At 46.7% G+C, this 24,387-nt stretch overlaps 1 protein-coding gene across 2 annotated transcripts in view; it reads right to left on the reverse strand.

The window, feature by feature from the left end:
• The window catches only part of LOC142563438 (uncharacterized), a 97,332-nt gene that overhangs the window by 47,867 nt on the left and 25,078 nt on the right, over window positions 1-24,387 (reverse strand). For both annotated transcript variants that reach the window (XM_075673999.1, XM_075673995.1), the window contains exons 2-6: window positions 15,442-15,567; window positions 14,974-15,075; window positions 13,524-13,688; window positions 2,942-3,037; window positions 920-1,084 (exon numbers count right to left, since the gene is read on the reverse strand). In XM_075673999.1, coding sequence (XP_075530114.1) covers window positions 920-1,084; window positions 2,942-3,037; window positions 13,524-13,688; window positions 14,974-15,075; window positions 15,442-15,567 — 654 coding nt within the window. The remainder of the gene's footprint in view (window positions 1-919; window positions 1,085-2,941; window positions 3,038-13,523; window positions 13,689-14,973; window positions 15,076-15,441; window positions 15,568-24,387) is intronic.

Raw genomic sequence — 24,387 nt, forward strand, 5'->3', positions numbered from 1 at the left:
TTATTCAGCGTTTGTCACTGTACTTTGTGCATAGGAAGACGTCCCTCTACGGTGTAACGTGTCATTTACAATCTGAAGTCGGCGTTTACTTCCCCAGAAAACATGGCCTTCTTTTCTGCCATATCGATTGACCGCGTGCCTCAGGTAGGCAGAGAATGGCCGCAGACACAATGTCTGGCGCTGCACGCGCGAACAGACCCGCGATTGTTCAGTGAGCGAGACACTGCGGCAGGATCGTGTGCTCGTGCTACAACCGACGTGTGTCGCCCACTGTTGGCGTAACTTTTCTGCATTTGGTGCAGAAATTGCAGAAAATTTCTTGTCAGTTGCGAAATGTCAAATCTCATACTATAGGTGTAGTTCAGTAATCAATGCGTCCATATCGTGGAGGTGCGGTAGGCGACATTGGTGGAGGGCGTGTTAACGGGCTCATTTGTGCATTGCACTCAAATATGAAAGAAGCACAAACAGGAATCAATAACAAGTCAAAAAAACGAAACAAAAAACAAAGAAAACAAAAAAAAACGACGGCTCAATTTTTTCACTCTGATTCGTTTTCTGCGCATTGCGTAGACCTCACACTAATTCGCGAATGCGTAATATTTCGGCTTTTAGTGAATAACAGTGTTAGAACAATGAATGTCACTGAAGCCATCGTTTCCACAAGGGGCGACAAGGGGAAGTCCCCTCGTCGAAACGCTGGCATCAGCGGCATTCCTTGTTCTACCACTGTGAATCGCCTCAAGCCTCCATCTAACTTGTGAGCCGCTCTCTCGTTTTCCATTTCGGCCTTTAGGAAGAGCATGGCTAGGGTATTTCTGGCGCTTTGGCGCACCTACAAAAAAAGCCGAAGCGAGCCCAGACCAGGTGTCATACCAAGTGTCACGCGCAAGCGATGCGAGCAGCGGCGCAGACGCACCTTCTCCATGATGGCGTACAGTTCCTCGTCAACCCCGATGATTCGGAACATGTAGGAGCCGTAGAGGAAGGCAATCACCTGCAGCAGGCTGGGCAGGATGTACAGCGTGAGCCGGTGCTGACACAGCGGCAGCGCGCCCAGAGACTGCAGCTCGTAACGCGGCGTCTGCATCGCAACCCTGCGATCAACTCTCCGGTGCTTCCTCGTAAAGCGTGTCGGTCATTGCGAAAACAAAAACAAACAAACAAATCAGCAGTGCGTGCCCTCAATGACCTCTTTTCGGAAATGAAGAGCGTATTCGGAATTCTTACCACAGATTGTACATTAGCCTTTCTGTGACCTTAAAGTCAACTTTTGGCTTCGTTTTTTTAAGCGAAGATTTCGTGAACTAACTCATTAGAGCAGCGAAATGCGATATTCTTATGTTCATGCTGCAGAAACATTCTGGCCAGTCAGTCACTCCGAAAGACAGGTGGATTGTATCACACGCTTACCTAAGCACGATTGCAAACTTGTTTACAAAATAGCATTGCTCGCTAGCATTGCTAATTTTTTTTTTCGTCTGCGCAGACTAGCGCGCATTGTGATGCTTTCTCAGGATACGAATTTCTTTCAGTTTAGGATGACCACGCCACTAATTTGAGTTACATTTGCGTTGAACTGTTCTCAATTCACTTCAGTTCGGCTTAATTCTGCAGTGCTGGTAATCACGACCTTGCAGTGCCAAAAGGGACCATTAAACATAGCCCGCGCTAGTGCAGTGCAGAACAGCATTGGAGCCATGATTGCGCAATAAACTAGCCACGATTTTCACGATCATCTTGGGGTAGTGTAACATTGCAGTGAATCAATGAACCCAAATGACAAGCAATAAATAAAAACTATGGAGGCACCTAAACAATTATTATGATGTGTAAATGCGAGAGCATTACTTGTCGCTGTGTGTGTCGCCGAGTTATATCACTGAGTTTAGTGCTGCTGCGTTATATTTCCGAGTGTAATGTATGAGGTCGCATGTATGTCAGTCTATGTGTATGAGGTCGCAACAACGCAAGACGACAAATCGGCCATATATTGCGATCTCTCAGCTGAGTTTTATGTGCGGAGTTCTCATTGAAGTAGCGTTTCATGCACGTTGCGTTTAGTGCTCATTCTCAATGACCCCACTTTTCAGCACAATGACACTACAGCAGCACGTTACCTCGCTGCAGCCACTGCAGCTCGCCGTGCTCGATCCGCAGCCGCTCTCTCTTCCTTTCGCGTTGTCGGGGGCCTGGGTGGTGAATGTTGTTTCGCTGCAGCAGCTCGCTTCGCACGTTTCGCCGCGTTGCGATGGCCTCGTGCTTCGTCGGTCGTTCACTGGCGCCTCCGGCCACGCTTTACTGTCTCGCCGGATGATGCGCACGCGAGCGGTTCAACTTCGGACGGTGAAGACTCCATAGCGCCGACGGTGCCGCCACTTCTGTCATGCGCCATCTAGTGAATCGCTCGCCAGGTTTAGCCCAACCACGTGCACAGCCTCGAAGATATTCACCTCTGCCGCACGTTACAATGTTTTGGCGCAGTGTTTAGCGTGCTCGGCCACCGAGTGGTCGAGGTGGTGCAGAGGATCGAATCCTCAACGTGGCCAACTGTTCTTTTAATACGTAAGGATTTCTATGCCGACCCAACGAGGGAAACCGTCCGTCCGTCCGTCAGGTAGGACGATCACTTTCAAGATATAGGGCCCGCAGCAGCGAGGGAATTCACCTCTGTGATGCCTCTCGCTTCAACGCGAACTAAGCGGCGAAAACGCGGCGCACACGAAGCTATCAGCATTCGGTGCACTTTGTCCCCATCGCAGATCGCTTTCAAGATAGGGCCCGCGCGTCCGGGCCATACACAGCCACCGCCGAAGCATGGTTTATCATGGTTGATAATGAATGGTTCGACGCGGATGGACGGCGGGGTCGCACCATTTGCGAAGTAATGCTCTCGTATTACAAAACTAAGGATCGCGATAGGTAACCTACGTGTACTCACAGTAGTGTAGTCGTCATAATCATCCCAGAAGTAGTCAGGGGTCACATTCACGGTCACGTTCTTTGGGACGATTGTTGTTGAGTTCCGCAGAGCTGTCTGCAGAAGAAAAAGAAATATGTAGTGGCAACGGCAAATTTCATCCTCCATAGCGAACCCCCCACCTTTTGCTTGTGCATTCTCTAAAGGCCATGTATTTAGGTCTATTTAGGAAATTCTAGGTGCCGTGGGAACTGTACTTTGATCTGCAGAACTTTATACACTGAAGAGACTATCAGGGCAGTAATAATGATAACTGGATAAGCCGAAAAAGTAAGAAAAATTCGCAAACAGAGCTCACACATATGAAGAGTTATACCCATGAATATTAACGCTTCGGGCAGGCGCGTATCCTGGCGAATTGTGCGTGCGCACTGCTGAACACCGGCTTCAAAAAAGTGAGCTCTGCAATTGGTTTAGTTCTCTCTCTCTCTTCCTTTTTTTTTTGCTTATTTCTGCGCGAAATAAAGCAGTAAGAGGAGTTATTCAATAAGGTCATGCATAAAAAAAAAAACAAGACAGAGCTTGACCACGTGCATAATAATCAAAGCCGCATAAATGCATAATAGTGCAGAGAAATCCCCGCCTGCAACTTTTTTTTTTACCGGTGTCTGCCTTTCATAATACAATGTGCAAGCGCGACCGGATGAAAACAGAGAAAACTCACACACACACAGCACTACTCCCAACTATAGATTTGTATTTCCGCACGTAAACTACGCAACTGATATACATTGAATCTCGGCCTCCTCGTTATGAAATTGTCGAGGGATCAAATACATGAATAATAACTGCATTGCCATCGTCAAATATGCTGCAAACTAATTTGAACGCTACGCACTCGGAAGACAAGTAAAATGTATATTTTTTAAAGAAAGAATATACTCGTATGTCCCAAAAATTGTACCTGAAATAACTGATACCAATGCCCCCATCTTTATTGTCTATTTATTAAGTAAAGAAAATATCACATGAACTTCAGAACTATATCAGTTCGAAACCAGCAAAGCAGTGCATGCTGCTCATATGAAAAATGTAAAGGCCGTGAAATGAACAAGTTGAGGACAAACATTTTAATTAAACCTTGTCTTTCAAGAATCTTGTTTACATTTTTGTGCAAATACAACGGCCAGGGAAAATCTCAATGACGCTGTTCTTTGTTCTATTGTATTGCGCAGGAGCAGCTGTCACCGTTCGTGTATTGTGAGTAATTGCACCGAAATTATAGTCGCAACAGAGAGCACATATAAAAAGCAGGAATTCTACAACATATACGAGGGCAAGTCAAATGAAAGTTAGCCAATGCGAATATATGAAAAACGGCGTACTTTATTTAAAACTACTCTCCATGACCATTTAGACATTTGTCCCAGTGACTAACGAGTCGCAGGATTTCAGTCTCATAGAAATTCTTGGGTTGCTGCTTCAGAAAGTCTCTAACTGACTCATTCACGTCATCGTCCGACACAAAGCTGGTTTCCTTGAGCTGTTTTTTTTTTAATTGTCCGAAAAGGTGGAAGTCGCAAGGCGACAGGTCTGGGCTGTATGGCGGATGTTACAGCGTTTCCCACTTGAACTTTGCCAGTGTTGTGTTAACCACATCAGCGACGTGGCGACGGGCATTGTCGTGGAGCAAGATGACCTCGTTCGTCAAATTTCCACGTCGTTTGTTCTTGATTGCGACACGCAGCCGATCCGGCGTTTCACAATATCGGAAACGATTGATAGTGTCTCCAGGTTTAGAAAATTCGATCAGTAATGGCCCCTGACGATCGAGAAATAAAGTCAACAACACATTTCCGGCGAAATGACGGCCTTTGCTTTCTTTGGGGTGGTGAATTCGAATGCTTCCACTGTAAGCTTTGCCGTAGTGTTTCATGCTCGTAGTAGCGGCACCATGACCCGTGGCCGCTCACAATTGCAGACAAGTCGTCACCGTCATTGTGATACCGGATCAGATGAGTCAAGGCAGCGCCAAACGTCTCAGTCTTCTGGCGGTGGTTCAACATCTTGAGCATCCGTTGCGCACACAAGAGCAGATAACTGGGAAGTTCATGAACTATGGTGTGAACCAAACAGTGGCTGATGTTCGCACGCTCTGCCAGTTCATCGATGCTTATCCTCCGTTCTTGTCTAATCAGTTCATCAACCTTTGCAAGTGTGTTGGGGTTCATTGCACGCTGGCGTTGGCCCGGTCTTCTGCAAATTTCACGTCCTTCTTTGAACCGTTTGCTCGAATGCTTCACAGTGGTCAATGAAATACAATGTTCAACGTACACGGCAGCCATACGGCGACTAATATCTTTTTGGGAAACACACTCAGCTGTCAAAAACCTCACGACACCATACTGTTCAACTTTTGGAGCGTCCATTATGTCACAGAACCATGTTCAACGCTGTGTACGAGAGCATTAAACATTTATCCTCCCACCTGTGTTATCACTTTTGTAAATGAGAGACCCCTGTGTGCTACGCGCATGCCTCGTAGATAATGAACCAAACCATTATTGCGCGGGATGGGCTGGCTTACTTTCATTTGACTCGCCCTCGTACATTAGAAATGCGATGATACAATGAAATATACAAACGCGAAGATACAGCTTGATAAAGGGCAAGAAATTGTCACTGGAAACAAGGTTCACTGCACGTATACAGAAAACCTCTCAACAAGATATTTAAGTATACGTAAAAGTCCCCAATATATCGAAGTATCTAAGAAAAAGTCACTGTGCATAATGCGTCAAACAAGACAAATAAACATGTTGCGCACTCACAGACCACAGAATCCTAAGGCTCGCCACCCCCCTCCCCTCCCTCTACTCGCGTTGAAGTATCGCGCGCGACGGAAGGCGGCGCCCATTCTCCCCGCTTTTCTCCCTTGCGCACACAAAACTGAGCCACCATCATCTGCTCACCCATGCCAACCCCGTCCCAGACACTTTCACTCGCACATACGGCATGCGGCGCGCGGTAATGATGTTATCGTCCTTGTCGCGGTGGTCGGCGCAACACGAGAAAAACACATGCGCTCTGGCTGGCTCTGGCAGCCCGTGGGTAGCGAGAAGAAAATTGAAGAGGCTCGATGTGTGTGGGGGGGGGGAGTCCTCGCGAATAAAAGTCAAACTACAAAAAAAAAAGAAGGACGTAGTTGCATGGGTGCTTTGGCGCAGGTGAAAAAAATGTTGATATTCTTTTCTGTGACACGACGGCACAAATGAACCACCACAACGCTTCGTCTTATCGGACCTCGCTGCGTGCTTTGTCAACTTGTCTGATAGTGTGTTGATTCGGCTTGTCTAGTTGTATGGTCCCATGTACGACTTTAAAAAGTCCATGCACCTTTGGCGTGAAATGCTTCTAACAACATTAAACCCGCGAAGTTCCGGAATTGAAAATGTAATGCACGACTTTAGAAATGTCAATGCACATTTCACATCAAAAGTTTATGAGAACTTTATACCCATTCAGTTTCGGAATTGAAATCCACGTGCTCCGTAGATTCCGCGGCCCCCGCGAGATGCCGCGGCGAGCCCGCTCACCATCAAAACGCCCTTGAAACTTGGTGCTTGGATGGGGCTCCTAGCGTTATGTGACCCCGGATGCATAGGCGTTGCCACGAAATCTACCACGAGTTTGCAATGTTCGCGCTAAAATGTGTATGTCTTTTCGAGCGTGAAAAGGACATTCTAGACAAAATCCAGAATGGTTTCCGGCGCAGGGGGTTGTTTTGGTTGGCGGTGCATGACAGCCCGAGAAAATTTCGGGGGGGTGGGGTCTGACGCCCCATAAGCCCACCCCCCTGGCTAGGCCCCTAATGTATATATATATATATATATATATATATATATATATATATATATATATATATATATATATATATATATATATATATATCAAAGAAGCCAACAAACAAAGACGCCAAGGACAGCATAGGGGAAATTACTTGTACTTAATAATTGAATTAAAGGAATGATAACTTAATGAAAATGAAAGTTGATGAAAAACAACTGGTCACAGGCGGCGCACGAACCCGCGTCTTCGCATTATACTGTCGCGAAGAGAGTGTACCGCGGCCCTCTTTGCTGTCTTTCGGGGAATTTTGTGGGGTCCTTGACGCGGGGCAAACCTTTGTACACAAATGACCTCGACGGCGCCGCGGACAGTGCTGCCGCGCGGCCGCCGCCCCCGCCGCACCTGACGTCACACCTGCACATGTCGCGTCGTCTTCTCACGCTCGGCTGTCAAAGGCCAATTAGTTATGGTCAGAGTGCTTTTGTGTAAGGAGTGTTGACGCGACCATTTCTTGACCCCTTGAACTCTGCCGCTTATTGGATGATGTCGGTTTGCCTGATTGGTTGGAGTAACGAAGTAGCCCATTGGTGGAGAAAAGTGTCTCTTGGATGCTGGGGAAACTTATTTAAGGAATAGTTTGGAGTAGTTTAGGGTGAGCAAGTAGACAGCAGCAGACGGCGCATCTTCACCAGGGGAGACCAGGCCGGTCAGGCAGGCCGACGACGACGGGTATGACATCGTTTTGCTTGTAGATATTTTGTACAGTTTAAACTTAAGGTAAATACCAAGAGAATAAATCTAGTTGTTCAAATGCTACTCTCGTCGTCGTACCTGCGGATTTGGACTTGCCCCTGCCAGAGCTCATCCCCATTCATCTTCCGTCTCCCTGGTGAGTTGATGCGTCAGATATCTAACGGCTGCGTCACTTCGCTACAAAGTGGTGGAGTGTGCTGGGTACCGAAGTCCACGCTCTAATATCATATGCCGTGGCAACAAACCCGAAGAACCTAGCTCTAACAGCTCGACCATGACCGAACCCCCTACTGTCCTCGCTACCATGTGCATCCCTCAAGCGGAACCTTTCATCGGACCGCCAGTCTTTAGAGGCACGCCCGAAGAGTCAATATCCGAGTGGCTGCTTTTCTACGAACACGTAACCTGCCTCAACAACTGGGATGAAGGGACGAAAGTAAAATTTTTATATTTGGCATTAGAGGGCAATGCAAAAAAGTGGCACACCACGCAAATTTTAACGGGTGCCCCTAATACATGGAAAGAGTGGACGACGCTTTTAAAAACGTCTTTCACAAGTCGCCACTCCGTTGAGATCGCATAGTTGCGGCTCCACAACCGAACGCAGCTGCCATCAGAATCTCTCGAAGATTATTATTATGACGTTGTGCAGCTGTGCGCCAGAGCCAATCCATCTATGACGGAAGAGGAGCGGATGCGGCACCTCATGCGCGGATTGCGTCCGGACGTGGTGGAAAAAATTCTTATTGCAAACCCGGACAGCTGCTCTGCTTTCCTCGGAATTTTACGCCGAATTGATTGGGCAGCTTTTTTGATGACGCATACATACCAACCAGAAGCGATCGGCACCCACCTCCCTGCCGGCCAGCAGTCGTGCTACCCATTCGCCTCGGCACCTGCCGCCGGAGTGACACCCGCTGGAGCAACAGTGCAGCCGCCTCCAACATGTCTTGCCACCTGCGCTGCGGCAGAGCGTCACTGCCCGCGAGAGGCCACCGACCGCGACAGGGACTTGAGGACGATCGCGGACTCTATAGCCTCATTATTTGACCGCCTGAAAGGTATCGAACAAGATGTACGTCGTCCTCCAGTGCCTTGGCCAGCGGGAAATACCCGTGACGACGACGAGCGACCACGCTGCCAGCTATGCGACCGCATCGGCCACTTTGTGCCCCAGTGCCGGCAATGGCTCCAGGAAAACGGACCCCAGGGGAAGGACCAGCGCTCTAACTTTGAGCAAATCAACTCCGACACGCTTTCTCAACTTCCGCATGATTCCGCCCCAGCAAGCGAAGAAAATTCCTTACCGTTGCTCGTGCTGGATCATGTGGACATCGGTGAAAAGCAGAGAGAGGATTCATGGATGCGAGAAGTAATACAACACCTAGAGCAGCCGAGTGCGCCCGTTGCCAGAAAAACGAAAAGAACGGCACGGAGCTTTCGCTTGATCGGTGGTGTGTTATACAGAAGAGCGAAAGGCTTTCAGGAAGATCGCGCAGCACTCGTTGTCCCCAAGTGTTTGAGATCGGAGGTTCTGAGGCACTGCCATGACGACATCACGGCAGGCCACCTCGGTGTCAAGCGCACATGGGAGAAAATTCGCAGCCGCTATTTCTGGCCAAAGATGTTTTGCCACGTCACCAAGTATGTCCTCTCCTGCCCTGACTGTCAGACGCGAAAGCTACCACCCGGAAAGCCGACCGGTTTTCTCCAGCCGATCCCACCTGCAGGTCGCCCTTTCCAACAAGTGGGCATGGATTTTGTTGGCCCTTTCACTAAAAGCAAAACAGGAAACCGCTACATCCTCGTGGTTACTGACTACCACACGAAATGGGTCGAGGCTGTCGCGTGTCCAGTGGCCACTGCTGCAGAAGCTGCTAAAGCCTTCGTCGAGCAAATTGTCTTACGCCATGGGGCACCAGAAAAAGTGATAACAGATCGAGGGCAGCATTTTGTCGCCAACCTGACTGAAGAAATTTTCCGAATTATAGGTAGCGAGCATGCCCCTACTACAGCGTACCATCCTCAAGCAAACGGCTTGTGCGAGCGCTTCAACCGCACGTTGGCCGATATGCTCAGCATGTACGTTTCTTCGCACCATCGCGACTGGGACGAATTTCTTCCGTACGTGCTCTTTGCATACAATTCTTCTACCCACGAGACCACCGGGTTCACCCCATTCTTTCTTCTTCACGGACATGAGCCCACACTTCCTATAGATGTAGCGCTAGGCGCGGAACGCGGTTTCGACTGCACACTGGACGCCAGGAAAGTGGCCCTCCGGCTGCAGCGTGCTCGCGAGCTAGTGACCGAACGGGAGAGGCGTCAGCAAGTAAAGAACAAACGTAGTTACGACGCTAAACGACGTAGTGCAGTCTACCATGCGGGGGACTTGGTGTATTTATGGACTCCCTTCAGAGCTCGGGGAAAGACAACAAAACTCCTTCACCGGTACCACGGGCCTTTCCGTCTTGTTAGGCGAATCGGCGAGAACAACTGGGAGGTAGTGGATAGAACTGGCAAAAAACGCGACGTTGTTAATGTTGCGCGCTTAAAACCGTGCCACGTCAGACAGTGCTCGGATAATGACGACGCGGACGACGAGTCTGTTGACGGACATCGAGAGGAGGTGTGTGATCCAAGTGGTGCTGTGCGCGAGTGCGATTTGAATGGTGGTGTGCGCGAGTGCGGTTCGCGTAGTGATCGTGTGTACGAGACAGAGACTTGTGAAAGAGTGCGCGTCGTAGAAGACTCGGACGATGGGACTGAACTTTACTCCGACTGGAAGACATTCCACAACGAGGCCGATCCGAGAACTATCACTGCTTACGACACGGACACTGATGTGTATCACAACGCAAGCGAATAACCTTCATTGTTAATTTTATTGTGTAGCGCGCGCGAATGAACTTTGTTTCTTGTCTTGTGCATTTTGTTTCCATTTTGTTAAAAACGTGTTTGTTGTTTTGTTTTATGTGATGTTCCCTTTTCTTACGGATACTTCAGTTTTCCTATATGAATCCCCAAATGTACGTTTTTAATTTGTACGTGTTTAAGTTGTTAATTTGGTTTTGTAGTAATGATTTGTAACGAGTGGGACACTCTTTTTCGTAGGGGGGAGGTGTCGCGAAGAGAGTGTACCGCGGCCCTCTTTGCTGTCTTTCGGGGAATTTTGTGGGGTCCTTGACGCGCGGCAAACCTTTGTACACAAATGACCTCGACGGCGCCGCGGACAGTGCTGCCGCGCGGCCGCCGCCCCCGCCGCACCTGACGTCACACCTGCACATGTCGCGTCGTCTTCTCACGCTCGGCTGTCAAAGGCCAATTAGTTATGGTCAGAGTGCTTTTGTGTAAGGAGTGTTGACGCGACCATTTCTTGACCCCTTGAACTCTGCCGCTTATTGGATGATGTCGGTTTGCCTGATTGGTCGGAGTAACGAAGTAGCCCATTGGTGGAGAAAAGTGTCTCTTGGATGCTGGGGAAACTTATTTAAGGAATAGTTTGGAGTAGTTTAGGGTGAGCAAGTAGACAGCAGCAGACGGCGCATCTTCACCAGGGGAGACCAGGCCGGTCAGGCAGGCCGACGACGACGGGTATGACATCGTTTTGCTTGTAGATATTTTGTACAGTTTAAACTTAAGGTAAATACCAAGAGAATAAATCTAGTTGTTCAAATGCTACTCTCGTCGTCGTACCTGCGGATTTGGACTTGCCCCTGCCAGAGCTCATCCCCATTCATCTTCCGTCTCCCTGGTGAGTTGATGCGTCAGATATCTAACGGCTGCGTCACTTCGCTACAATACGTGCGATGCTCTTACCAATTGAGCGACAGTGGCACCATTTTCCCATATACTTCCTGAGGTATTTATGTTTATCTACTGGAACTAACCCTGGGAGTATTAACCAGCGCCACTACTCACAGCATTGACGGCAGATGTGGAACGTCCTTTTTTCTCGCAGGCGTCACGTGTAGACGTGATCTTTTTAGGTGAAGGCAACTGGTTAATAAACCCACACATGCTAACTGAAGGCGTCAATGCTGCCGGATACGAGGCCTTTGCTGACTTTACTGACGTTTCGGCCCGGGTCCGGCCTTCATCAAGACTCTTGATGAAGGCCGGGCCCCAGCCGAAACGTCACTACTATAGTATTGTTATTTTTCCTACATGCTTCTATTTGTCGAACTATATATGTCTGTTGGCTTCTATGTCCTCAACTATATATATATATATATATATATATATATATATATATATATATATATATAGTTCAAGAAATAGAAGCCGACAGACAATCAACCCAAGGAAATCATCGGGGAAATTAGCTGGGGTTGAAAATGATGTATAGAATATAATGATGAAAAGGGAGATGAAAGTGGACGTCCGCTTCGTTAACTTTCATTTCCCGTTTCTTTATTATTTTCTATACATAAGTTTCAACCGCAGCTAACTTCCCCAATGCTTTCCTTGGGTTCATTGTATGTTGACCATTACATGGTGATTATTACAAAAATCCAGTCCCTCGGTTTCCTTTCTCTCCTTATATATACAAGTTGTCCCAGCTAACTTTAGGCAGAGCTTAAAGGTATGCGAATGCCACGTAGCTGGACAGAACCAAGGTAATGTTGTTTGCCGTCGCTTGGAGATACTCAATTTCTTTATTGCGTTCCGCCTAATTACATAATTAGTCTTACTTAATAATTCAACTTCTCAAATATTATAGTTAGATGAAAAGTGTCAATGAGAAAATTGTAGAGCGACATTAACAACTGCTGATACAGCTTTGTGTTGCTCAATACTTGCTGCATAAAAGTGTTTTTTTCTGAACGTGAAAGAAGCCCGCGAATACACGCAATGTGCCTCGAGCGGCCAGTCGCGCGGCAATTTTGGGTGCATTTGCAGGCTCCCTTCACGCTCAGAAAAATTTTTTATGTGGCACGCGTTGAGCAACAGAAAGCTGTACCGGGAGCTGTTCATTTCGCCCTACAATTTTCTCGTTGACACTTTTAATCTAACTATAATATGTGAGAAGCTGATTAATTAATTAAGACTAATTATCAAATGAAGCATAATAAACAAACCAATGCCCCCTTTTTTAAAGAAAGATGGTTCAACGGAAAGCTTTCCCCCAATGCAAACTGGATCAAAGTCAAAGCCCAAAGCCAACGACCACGCACCGCACCCAAGAAATGCTTAGCGACTTGACGATATGCATATGTGATTTGAATACTTTTTTAGGATTGTATTTTCCAGATCCTGAAACGGAGCCGGTATTCACGCCCGCTTGCTGTCTCCGATAAGCAGGGAAGCTCAATTAATCGCGACAGGGGTGGCGTCATGCCTAGCAGACGCAACTTGCGCTCCCAGGGTACTTTGCACGCATGCGCTACTCTTGCTGAGCTCGTCGTTTCGCGCTGTTATCAGGCACTGACCGGCCGGCCAGTCGAAGCTGGCGCGGTACTGCGAATTTAAACTGTAGTGTTCTACGCAGATGTGTAAGTTGGCTTTCCTGCAGTGCGCTTTCGGCGCTCACGGACGAATCAGTGAGACATAGAAAGCTTCGCATTAAAAATAATCTGAGTATCCCGAAGTGACGGCAAACAACATTACCTTGGTTCTGTCCAGGTACGTGGCATGCGCATGCATATTTAAACTCTGGCTAAAGTTAGCTAGGACACCCGGTATAATTAAGCATCCAGCAGTCCACGTTACGTAAATAATTGTACTCTGGATTCTCCACTACTCTGCTTTCATGATCACAAGTGATTGTTTTGCTCTGACGGCAATGAAATGTTCGACTCAGCGACTCTGTATATTGAAGCCATCTTGCCTATTCCGAAACAGTTATTTTTATTGAAGGTGCTGCGAACCAAAGGCACTTAACTATAACCATAACGGCAGTTTAAACTCATAAGCACCGGGATTTCTTATGCTGATCATCCGTGCCTCATCCCGCGCAGTCACTGGGGTCTATAAAAAAAATTGCTTCGTCAAAACTTACGGCTTTCATTGTTTTGAATTCTAGACGTCCAGGGCAGGCCAGTCCCTGAAGAGCCGCATAAAAAAGCAGCAGCATCAGGATAATTGCTGGGTACAGGACATTCATGATCCTCCATGACAGGTGGTGACGCGTAGGGTTGTCTTTGCGAAACTTACGCCATGCTACCTGCGAAAAAATCAGAAGACATGGTACATAGATTAAATTATGTATAGGAATGTAGATAGAAATGTCAAATATCTTATCAGCGGCTTCTGAAGAAGCTAGTATGGATTGTTTAATGAAAAAACAATGGTACACACAAGAAGAACGCATTACCGCAGTAAAGCAGTCGTTGCAAACGTGCGAGGACAGTCAGCTGAACAAAAAAAATTAAGGAAACAAAACAGCGTGTCCTGCACACATCGCGACTGTGCAAAGGCCAGTGATAACTGCCACGAGAAGCTCAAAACAGTCGAAATTGATGTTCCTGGACACGAATAACGAACACTACCTAGCGAAGCCACTTGCAAAATCAAAGAAACATCTGCTTGACCTGATGTAGTACAATATCGTCTTTTAAGCCGTAAATCAATGAAACCAACAAAATAATGACAATAAAAACTAACGAAAAAACATACCAAGTGTGAACATGTGGACACAATATGACTTTCAATCAAAAGGTTGTTAAGGCTTTATGAATAGATCACTGCAATCAAGCGGTTTTTTTATGGTCCAGGCAACTTCTATATAGTGCGACCCCAGTGCGTTATCTCTTCCGTACACGGATGACCCGACGCTATAACATCATGAATTAAATAAAGACAATTCTTGTTTTTTTCTATCTCTATCTCTAGCTAATACTTCTGCCAGTTCGTGAGTACATGTTCCGCGTAGAACATGTTCTGCGTTCTCCTAGGAACGGACTCATCTTCGGAATAGAGTTAACAGCAAGAATAAAATAACAGGGATATCAAGATGCATAAAAATATACGCGTTAATGAAGATACGGAGACTTAATTAGGGGGTATAGTTATGTTAGCCACTGATTTCCTCAATATAAAGCTGCTATACTTTTGCCATGCCCGTGCAATGTTTAAAATTTTTCGATATAGTTTTATTCTCTTTTAAAATTACGTTGTTGTGTAATAATCAGTAGTGTACCATACTGAATCGAAACAATATGAGTGTAGTAACGCAAGTATCATTGCAACATCTTCCAGAAATGTGACATTCGCACCTTTCGCTAGGAGACACCGTGTAAAGCGAGCCAGCGTGTAAAGCACTTAAGCAGTTATAGTTACACTGAACCAATCATTTCTTTTGTTCAGTCCGAACTTATGTGGCCGTTAGTCCAAATTTTAGTTAGTTTGCACGTCTTCTTGGATTTGTAGTGACTGCTTTTTGTTTCGGTCACATAATTTACGACCTTGGATAAGTTATTCCATCATTTGTACTGTCGGTGGCGCCTTACCAATTGCAGAATGATGGAGTATGGCTTCAATATAGTTGACTTGCATATCTTCAGAAAGTACGTTATTGCTACAATATCTTCGTCGCCGGCAATGTCCGATATCTGAAAAAACAAACAAAAAGACACTTATCTTGCACCACATGTGGAAAATGAAGGCAATAAAGGTTATAACTGCGGTGCGATGCGTGCGTGCGATGTATAAGCATATTGAAAAAAAAACACGAGAACGTACAAACGTCGTTGATCTGGTCATGAAAGCGGCGGCGGCGGCGGCAGCAAACTTCGCTGGTGTTGTAGCCAAAATATATTTTCGTGCAAGTCTATGTTTCGGTAAACGAATGCAAGTCCGGAAGCGCTCGGTTTTTCGAAGATATGTCGCGAAACATGGTTCAACCCTAGAAATCTCCGCCCCTTGACTAACGCGAAAACAGGAGAAGAAAGACTGAACGTATCTTTGTGATCGCTCACCTGTACGTGGACATTTGAGCTGTCGGTGCTGGAGACATTCTCGTGGCTCCTTCGGTGCGGCGGAGAAAAGCCGTGGCTCGCAATAAAGTCTGTAGATCTGCCGGGCAAGGAACGGGACGAGTGAACCTGAACGAAGCAAACGGGCACAGCATTGAAGTGGAGTCGACGCGCGGACAACCTCTATAAGAAAGGATTCCGTAACTTAATGGTAGAGCTAGCGGTAGCGTAGGATGTTTGTAGCTAAGTTGTAGAACGTTTGATATCACTCGGCAAAACGGTTGCACTAACTTTATAACTACATTGGCTGCAACTTCATTTCCCTGCCTTTCCGTTTCTCTCTCTCTCTCTCTCTCTCTCTCTTCGATTTCATACTAGCTCGACTCTCCAAATTTCACGACCACTTTCCCCACGCCGCTCGCCATTAATATCACTCCAAGCTCACAGTCCCGACAGGGGAGACCAGGTGTAGTCGAGCGAACAAGTGAATAGCGGTCAAGCCCAAATAAGTCGAGGGGCTTGTAAAGCCCACAAAATCGCGGATACTTCGACCAAACAATCTGTTTAATGCGCAATGGCACGAACTGTACTTTCCCTATACGTCATACTTTACGGTGGTCTCCCTGCAGACGTTAGGCGTGTGGTTCGTGGCACCTGCTGCATTTGCACGGGTAAAGTATATGTGGAAGGGTCGCACGGGGGTACTATGCGGCGAAATTGCAAGTCTGCTGCCAGCAATGATATCAGGCAACTGCTCGCGACATTCATTTGCCTTAATCACTGGTGTCTTCTGTGAAGAAACTTCCATGGAGGCGGCATATTGCAGCCTATTCTATGTGGAATTGATTTCACAGGGTCAATTTTCTTATTTAGCCTGGAGTATTAAAAACTCCGAAACCCTTGTGTATGTTCTTACTGTTTCGGTAGCGTTTTATTTGCCTCGGCAACATTCAGTCAAGGGTGACCAAACCGACAGCACCGAGGTGAGGGAGCGATATGCAGGATACCGCTTACAATATCATGTAAAGACATGCAGAGCAAGAGGCAATGATAAGCTTCGCGGCAACAGTATGGATTGAGCCGCGCTAAGGCCATGCCCACAAGCCCGCTCAGTGCGTTTCCAACACGCAGATCGCGCCGTTTCGCGTGGCACATAAGTGATCCGCCTAGCACGGGAGCGAAGTAGAACAATTGTCGATAAAAGTGATGAAGCAGAATGAAATAGGTGTGGCCGCAGGCACAGAGATAACCAAGCAGCGTCGCCCCGGTTTCACATAGCTGGGTCTCTACATTGTGTGTTCTTATGAGGGACATTTACGAAATTCATATTTTGTCATTATTATTGCCGGTGAATTTCCGCAGATAATGCGACTAGTTAGGTGGAAGTTTACTCTCTCCCTCGCCCTTTTTTACGTTAAGCCACGCACTTCAGCAGGCGGATCGCCGCACCTTTCCGTATCTCGCGGGCTTTCTTTCACGCTTGGAAAACTTTTATGACGCTGGTATTGAGGAACACAAAGCTGGATCGGGAATTTTTCAGTATGGTCTACAATTCTCTTATTGACACTATTGCTCTGAATAGAAGATGAAGGTAATTAATTAATAATAACTAATTATTTAAATAGGCGAAATACTTTAACAATAGTCTGACTTGTTCCAAGCGACGATAAACATTACCTTGGTTCTGTCCAGTTACGTGGCACTTTCATATATTTGTTAAATATTGTTACAAGTTGCGTGGGACATGTGGTACACTTTTCCCTCAAGCCCTTGTGAGCCAGGGTAACAAAGCAGCGTCTCCAGAGCACGCGCCGTATCGTCCTCCCCCCTTGACGGCATAATTCTAGTCTTTTGTGGCGCAAGCGATTTCACAAGCGCTGTCTCTGACGTCTCAATTCCTCTTTGCATCATAGCGATACACACAATTCTCCTTTACAGTGACCAGGTATAGCTTAGACAAGCTCTCATGTTCGCTGTCGCCGCTCCTCCTGATATTGTATGTCGCTGTTTTTCCAGCTCTGCAGCTGTACCTAACAGTACATCTTCAGTACTTCCGTGGCTGCTTCCTACTGGAAATCACCTTGCGGCACAATTTCAATTCTGCCGCCACATGTAAAAGGGCTCTGCATGCAAACTCAACATGTGATGCTTACAGTGCGCGCGGAGAAGACAGATGGGCGCGCGTTCTTGTGTTGAATCCCGTCACGTGGTCGTAGGTTGAGAAGCACGGTAATGAATGGTTTAATAAGGACTACCATATAAATGGGTGAAGTCAAACAGTGCACAGGCATTGTTTGATGCCTTTCATCGAAAGTATTCAGGAAAAAGTGCTTCATAGCACCCGCCACGTCAGCCCAGTGGCTATGGCGTTGCGCTGCTGAGCCTGATCGAGGTCACGAGTTCGACCCCCGCCGCGATGCCCACATTCCGATGGGGGCGGATTGCAAAAAAAAAAAAAAATGCTTGCGTAGTTAGATTTAGGTGCACGGTAAAAAACCCTAGGGGATCAATATTATTCCGGAGTCCTCCACTACAGCGTGTATCGTAATCGAATTGTGGTTCGGGCATGTAAAGCCCCAGAATATAATTGTTTAAGTGCTTCATTAGGAATGGATTCATTTTAAAAAGGTTGGATTCAAAGTGCAGAATCTAGGACTACACACTGACAAGCCTAAAGGGCGAACATTTGCTCGCGTAATACGCAAGTTCCCGTTCGAAACTATTTTTAGCTCGACTTTAATCTACCTGTGCACGCCATCAACACGGTGAAGACTTTCGCGGGATCGGAATGAACTACTATACAATACATATGTTGCAACGGAGCTCGCCGGCAGAGCATGTTGTGTAGCTGCACATACACAAAGCTGAGCTGCTTCCACGCAGATAAGTGCCGCAGTGGCGTCGTGCGCTTGCACACGCCTGCCCACGATAGGGGCCTCGTCTTAATCTGAGCATGTGAATGAACCGTAAACATCTGCTCAGCGGCGGTATGTGCAGCAGTATGGCGCGGTCGCTATTGTTGTCTGGAGCGGTCGCTGAAAAAAGAATATTAGCTTGCACTCTCCCCTATATGCTGCGCCAATAGCTCCAGCACCTGATGACGCCCACTGTAGCAGCATTGCAGATGTGACATCGAGTTTTGGCACCGCCCAGCAGAAGCTGTTGCCGAGCGTCAGCATAAACAGGCACCGTTGCCGTTGCAACAAAGCGAAACTGCTATCACAAACAATGCGCGGTGGTAGCAGTAAGCAGACGACTATAGCGCACTATATAGTTAGCAGGAATAGGCGCCTGCACCGTATGCCGACCTAACATGCGCATCTTGTCGGTACTATCTCACCCACCTTTCCTTGGTTTCTCTATCTGCCCGCTCAAGCAACTCTTGAAGCTTTGTAATAGCCATGTCAACGTAGGGTCAACCTTTCCATCCACCATATTTCCCCTTCAGTGCCTATCTTTCTTTCTTTTGCTAGCGATATATGTACGTGGCGTTTGTCTTCTCCTATAAAGTTTGACAGGAAAAGAGCACTGAGCGCTAGGCCATTCTAACAATTTCACCCACACAGTTTGTCACGGTGGGCCTTTCGAGCTGCAGCGATAGTACCAAGGATGTAATTGCTGGCTAAAAGCAAGCAATAAACATTGCGTCTTAGTCGTTGACCTTGGAGCATTTATACTGGTATCGCATAGTTGTCAGATATCTATGGCAGGCGCGTTCTTTAGAAATGCCGTCACAATCGTATGTCTGGAAATACCCGACGTCAGAATGGTTTTCATGCTAGTTCGCTCTCGAAACTGATCGAAATTATACTACGGGGATTAACTCCCTGATCTACACAACTGACATTGAGGTTAGCGTATAGTGGCGGAATGCAGGTTCCGTTTGGCCATCATTTCGCTAGGGCCAAATCATTAAGGTGCGGAATTCTTGCTATATGCAGCCTCGGGAGGGTGGGCCATGCTTCAAGAAATGCGCTACGCGCCTGCGAGAAGCGCCATAGTAAACGTATATTAACACGCTCGTTCATAAGCCCTACCTGCGAGTTCTGTTTCCGATGCGTTTATCCTACAAATGTAGTAGCAGTAAACAGACGACTATATAGCGCACTATATATTTCGCAGGAATAGGCACCTGCACGGTACAGCGGCCTAACATGCGCACCTTGTCGGTGCTATCTCGCTTACCTTCCCGTGGCTTCTCTATCTGCCCGCTCAAGCAACGCTTGAAGCCATTCATAAAACGTATCTTTCTTTCTTCACTTTCCTTGTCAATCAGCGTTTTCTCATTGGCTAACGTTCGGGCGCCCGCCGCTCATGAGATCGCACAGTTGATAACGGCAGGATCACTGCAGCGACGGCCAATCTTGGACGACACTTACTAATGTCAAAACTTTTCCCAAGTAAGTGACGTCCGAGATTAACCGTCGTTGCAGCTACCGTGTTGTTATCGACAGTGCCTTCTCATGAGCGGCGGGCACCCGAACGTTAGCCAATGAGAAAACGCTCGTTGACAAGGAAAGTGAAGAAAGCAAGATACGTTTTATGAATGCTAGCTCTGCTGCTTATACAAGTTTTTCGCACCCACGTTCACTTTCATTACGTGAAGGACAAGCCGAAGAATAAATTTATAGAACTATTCATCGGTGAATTTCACGTACTATGTTCAAGACGTTCTAGAGAAGGGCTTCGCGCGACGGATGCGACCGTATGCGCATACGAAAACAGAAATTGGAGGACGCTTGAGCTTCGCCTTTAAAAGTGGAACTCGATAGCATTCATAGATCCCTGACAGCTTCTCACGCCTCTCGGCAACTGCAGCTTATGTAACCGTAATGTTCACCGGGAAACGCTGGCATCAAACGCTATGCACGAAGGCGAGCTTTCTGGTAGAAACGCGGCCTCTTGCGCGGGCCGATCGCGGAGATCGTGCACAACCGCGCCAAAAAAATTGCATCATTTTCAGGTTTCTGTTACTGTTTCGCACTTTTAATGTTTTAGTCTGAGAAGATTTACCATAAAATGCGTGCGCTATCGGTGTTTTGTTTCACGACATTTATTTGTGGGCTGTCATTCCCAAAACTCCGAGCAATAACTTTGTCAAGAATGTCAGACAACGTATGAGCAACTTTAGTGATAGAATAGTGAGGCAATGTAACCCCCATATACCGCATGTCATATAGCAAGGCGTGGCATATACATATACGGCGCCAGACGCCGACGCCGTACTTTCTGCGACGCGGAACCCTTAACACCATCGCGGTGAAAATGTCTTAGCGCAAATCCCGCTCCTGGGTTGAGCGTCGGCGTCCCTCGGAGTAACCGCACGAACGCGCTCGTGCCACTGCTCGTGCCTTCGTCGTCGTCTTCTTCCACAGCTGGCCCCGATGCTCCGACGCGTTCCCATACTGCCCCTTCCTCTGCGAAGGCGCTGACGGCACTGGCACATTGCCGCTCGGTGCGGTGATTTCGGTCTCAAATTCATTGCCTCAATATATCGCGAAATGAAAACACGTATACAGCTGCACTCAAGTTTCGCACTAGGGAGTATCGTCGGACACTTTTTTTTGTGGCGCATTATGAAACGCTTAACCGAACAGTAGCAAGCTCTCTACAGATCCGTTCTGGGTGATCAATAGTGCTGATTTTTTTAGATGTAATTCGATTGATCTTGCGGGCTCAAATGACAAGAATTACGCAATGATCGCAGTGGCGCCAGATGTGGGCGAACTTGCGAATGTTATCAGCACGTACGGCCCGCAAGCTGAAAAAAAAGATAGTGTGAGGAGAAAGGAGTCTTCCGTATCGTTAAGGACAAGGCACTGAGGGAGCTGGATACTGAGAGCATGTCGTCGGAGAGGACCTGAACGAGCACGTTGAAGCTAACAAACACGTTATCACTGAAGGTTCACTGACCGTTGTCACTTACGAGAGGATGAAGTGCACAGATTAACTATTCTAAACGGCAAGGAGGCACTTAAGGTCCAGGAGTACAAGGTCGTCGCAAGAGAACTTGTGGGTTACATAAAGCACCTACTCCTTATGCACTTTAAAATGAAGAAAGCAGTCATTTAACAAAAAAGAAAGAAAGGACACGAAAGAAAGAGCGAGCAATGTAAAGAGGCCCAAACGCTTCAGGCTTGAATGTGTCGAAATATGGCAGAGATTCAAGAATGCCGTTTTGCAAACAACATGCGTGCGAGCCCTAATAACGTGTTAGAATAGTATGAACTAATAAACGCTATCTAGTAAGGAAGTCATGAGAAAAATCTGTGGCAAGACCTGGAAAAGCGAAGAAAATTTCAAGTTGCGTGATGGCCAAAAGATGTCCACCAACAGCGATGAAAGAGAAAGACGAGGTAAGAAAGTTTCACGTGGCGCGCACGCTATAAAACATAATTGTTCACTAAATATATAAGAGCCGCGCAGTTAGGAAAGTGTCGCAAGTAAGATCCAAGGCGCACGAAGAGATCTACTGGCAGCTGAAATTTTTTTTAAAATGCGCAAGGAAGAAAACGTATACAATGTCACTAAAAGCCGCTGGAGGCAAACAACGGCCATCGTACTCCAAATGAATATCATGGGAGCTAGCTAGTAGTGCAAATAATTTGATAAAGTAGAAAGAGGCGGGAGGGCTAGTTTGCAAATCGCTACATGCGGTGAATGAATGACTGCCAAGAAATGAATTTTGGAACTCAGACGTCGAATATCCTCCATGGCTGCTTACACTTTCAAAAGTGGAATTGTCAGTAGACGGGATATTCAGAAAAAGAGACGTGTTCATACAAGCTGCTCAACAACTAGCACTTTACCAGACATATATGCGGTATTCAGGATACACACACGTCTACACAGTTGGCTCCAGTACAGCAACCTCTTCAACATCATCATTCATTATACCGCACCTCAACAAACAAGAATCATTTGAGTTATCTCGTGCGACTTCGTCCACAACGGCTCAACTGTTCGCAATCCTATGTGCGATAAAATTTATATTATCAGTAAGAGATGCGCAAAAATGGCTAAATTTTCAGCGATTCACAGCCGGCTCTAACATCACTCTGCAGCACAAAAGGGAAAACATTCAGTGATAATATAATATGCGAAACACTTGAAGACCTCACAAAGGCAAGCGAAGTGAAACATGTAATAGCATTCCAGTGGATACCAAGGCATTGTAAAATTCCTGGCAACACAGTCCCCCATGAAGCAGCACGACAAGCACACCTCAAAGATGATGAGGTTCCGTTCCCAATATCAAAGAATGAATTACGCTGCATTATAAGGACAATATGTAGCTTCCTTTGATTACGAGAAAGCGTTTGATTCAGTCGAAACCTCAGCAGTCATGGAGGCATTAAGGAATCAGGGTGTAGACGAGCCGTATGTAAAAATACTGAAAGATATCTATAGCGGCTCCACAGCCACCGTAGTCCTCCATAAAGAAAGCAACTAAATCCCAATAAATTTAAGGCGTCAGGCAGGGAGATACGACCTCTCCAGTGCTATTCACAGCGTGTTTACACGAGGTATTCAGAGAACTGGATTGGGAAGAATTGCGGATAAGAGTTAAGGGAGAATACCTCAGTTGAAGGATGGTGGTCAGATTGTTCTAGAGAAACTGGCCACCCTGTATACGCAATGCCTCATAACCTCGAGCGTACCGGAATCTTGGAAGAACGCTAACATAATCCTAATCCATAAGAAAAGGGACGCCAAAGACTTGAAAAATTATAGACCCATCAGCTTACTGTCCGTTGCCTACAAAGTATTTACTAAGGTAATCGCAAATCGAATCATCAACACCTTAGACTTCTGTCAACCAAAGGACCAGGCAGGATTCCGTAAAGGCTACTCAACAATAGACCATATTCACACTATCAATCAAGTGATAGAGAAATGTGCCGAATATAACCAACCCTTACATATAGCTTTCATTGATTACGAGAAAGCGTTTGATTCAGTCGAAACCTCAGCAGTCATGGAGGCATTACGGAATCAGGGTGTAGATGAGCCATATGTAAAGATACTGGAAGATATCTATAGCGGCTCCACAGCCAGCGTAGTCCTCCACAAAGAAAGCAACAAAATCCCTATAAAGAAAGGCGTCAGACAGGGAGATACGATATCTCCAATGCTATTCACAGCATGTTTACACGAGGTATTCAGAGGCCTGGAGTGGGAAGAATTGGGGATAAAAGTTGATGGAGAATACCTTAGCAACTTGCGATTCGCTGATGATATTGCCTTGCTTAGTAACTCAGGAGACCAATTGCAATGCATGCTCACTGACCTGGAGAGGCAAAGCAGAAGGGTGGGTCTGAAAATTAATCTGCAGAAAACTAAAGTGTTGTTTAACAGTCTCGGAAGAGAACAGCAGTTTACGATAGGTAGCGAAGCACTGGAAGTGGTAAGGGAATACATCTACTTAGGGCAGGTAGTGACCACGGATCCGGATCATGAGACTAAAATAACCAGAAGAATAAGAATGGTCTGGGGTGCGTTTGCCAGGCGTTCTCAGATCATGAAGAGCAGGTTGTCATTATCCCTCAAGAGAAAAGTGTATAACAGCTGTGTCTTACCAGTACTCACGTACGGGGCAGAAACCTGGAGGCTTACGAAAAGGGTTCTACTTAAATTGAGGGCGACGCAACGAGCTATGGAAAGAAGAATGATGGGTGTAACGTTAAGGTATAAGAAAAGAGCAGATTGGGTGAGGGAACAAACGCGAGTTAGTGACATCTTAGTTGAAATCAAGAAAAAGAAATGGGGGGCATGGGCAGGACATGTAAGGAGGAGGGAAGATAACCGATGATCATTAAGGGTTACAGACTACATTCCGAGGGAAGGGAAGCGTAGCAGGGGGCGGCAGGAAGTTAGGTGGGCGGATGAGATTAAGAAGTTTACAAGGACAACATGGCCACAATTAGTACATGACCGGGGTAGTTAGAG

Source organism: Dermacentor variabilis, chromosome 1 (assembly GCF_050947875.1).
Source record: "Dermacentor variabilis isolate Ectoservices chromosome 1, ASM5094787v1, whole genome shotgun sequence".
NCBI classification, from domain to species: Eukaryota; Metazoa; Arthropoda; class Arachnida; order Ixodida; family Ixodidae; genus Dermacentor; species Dermacentor variabilis.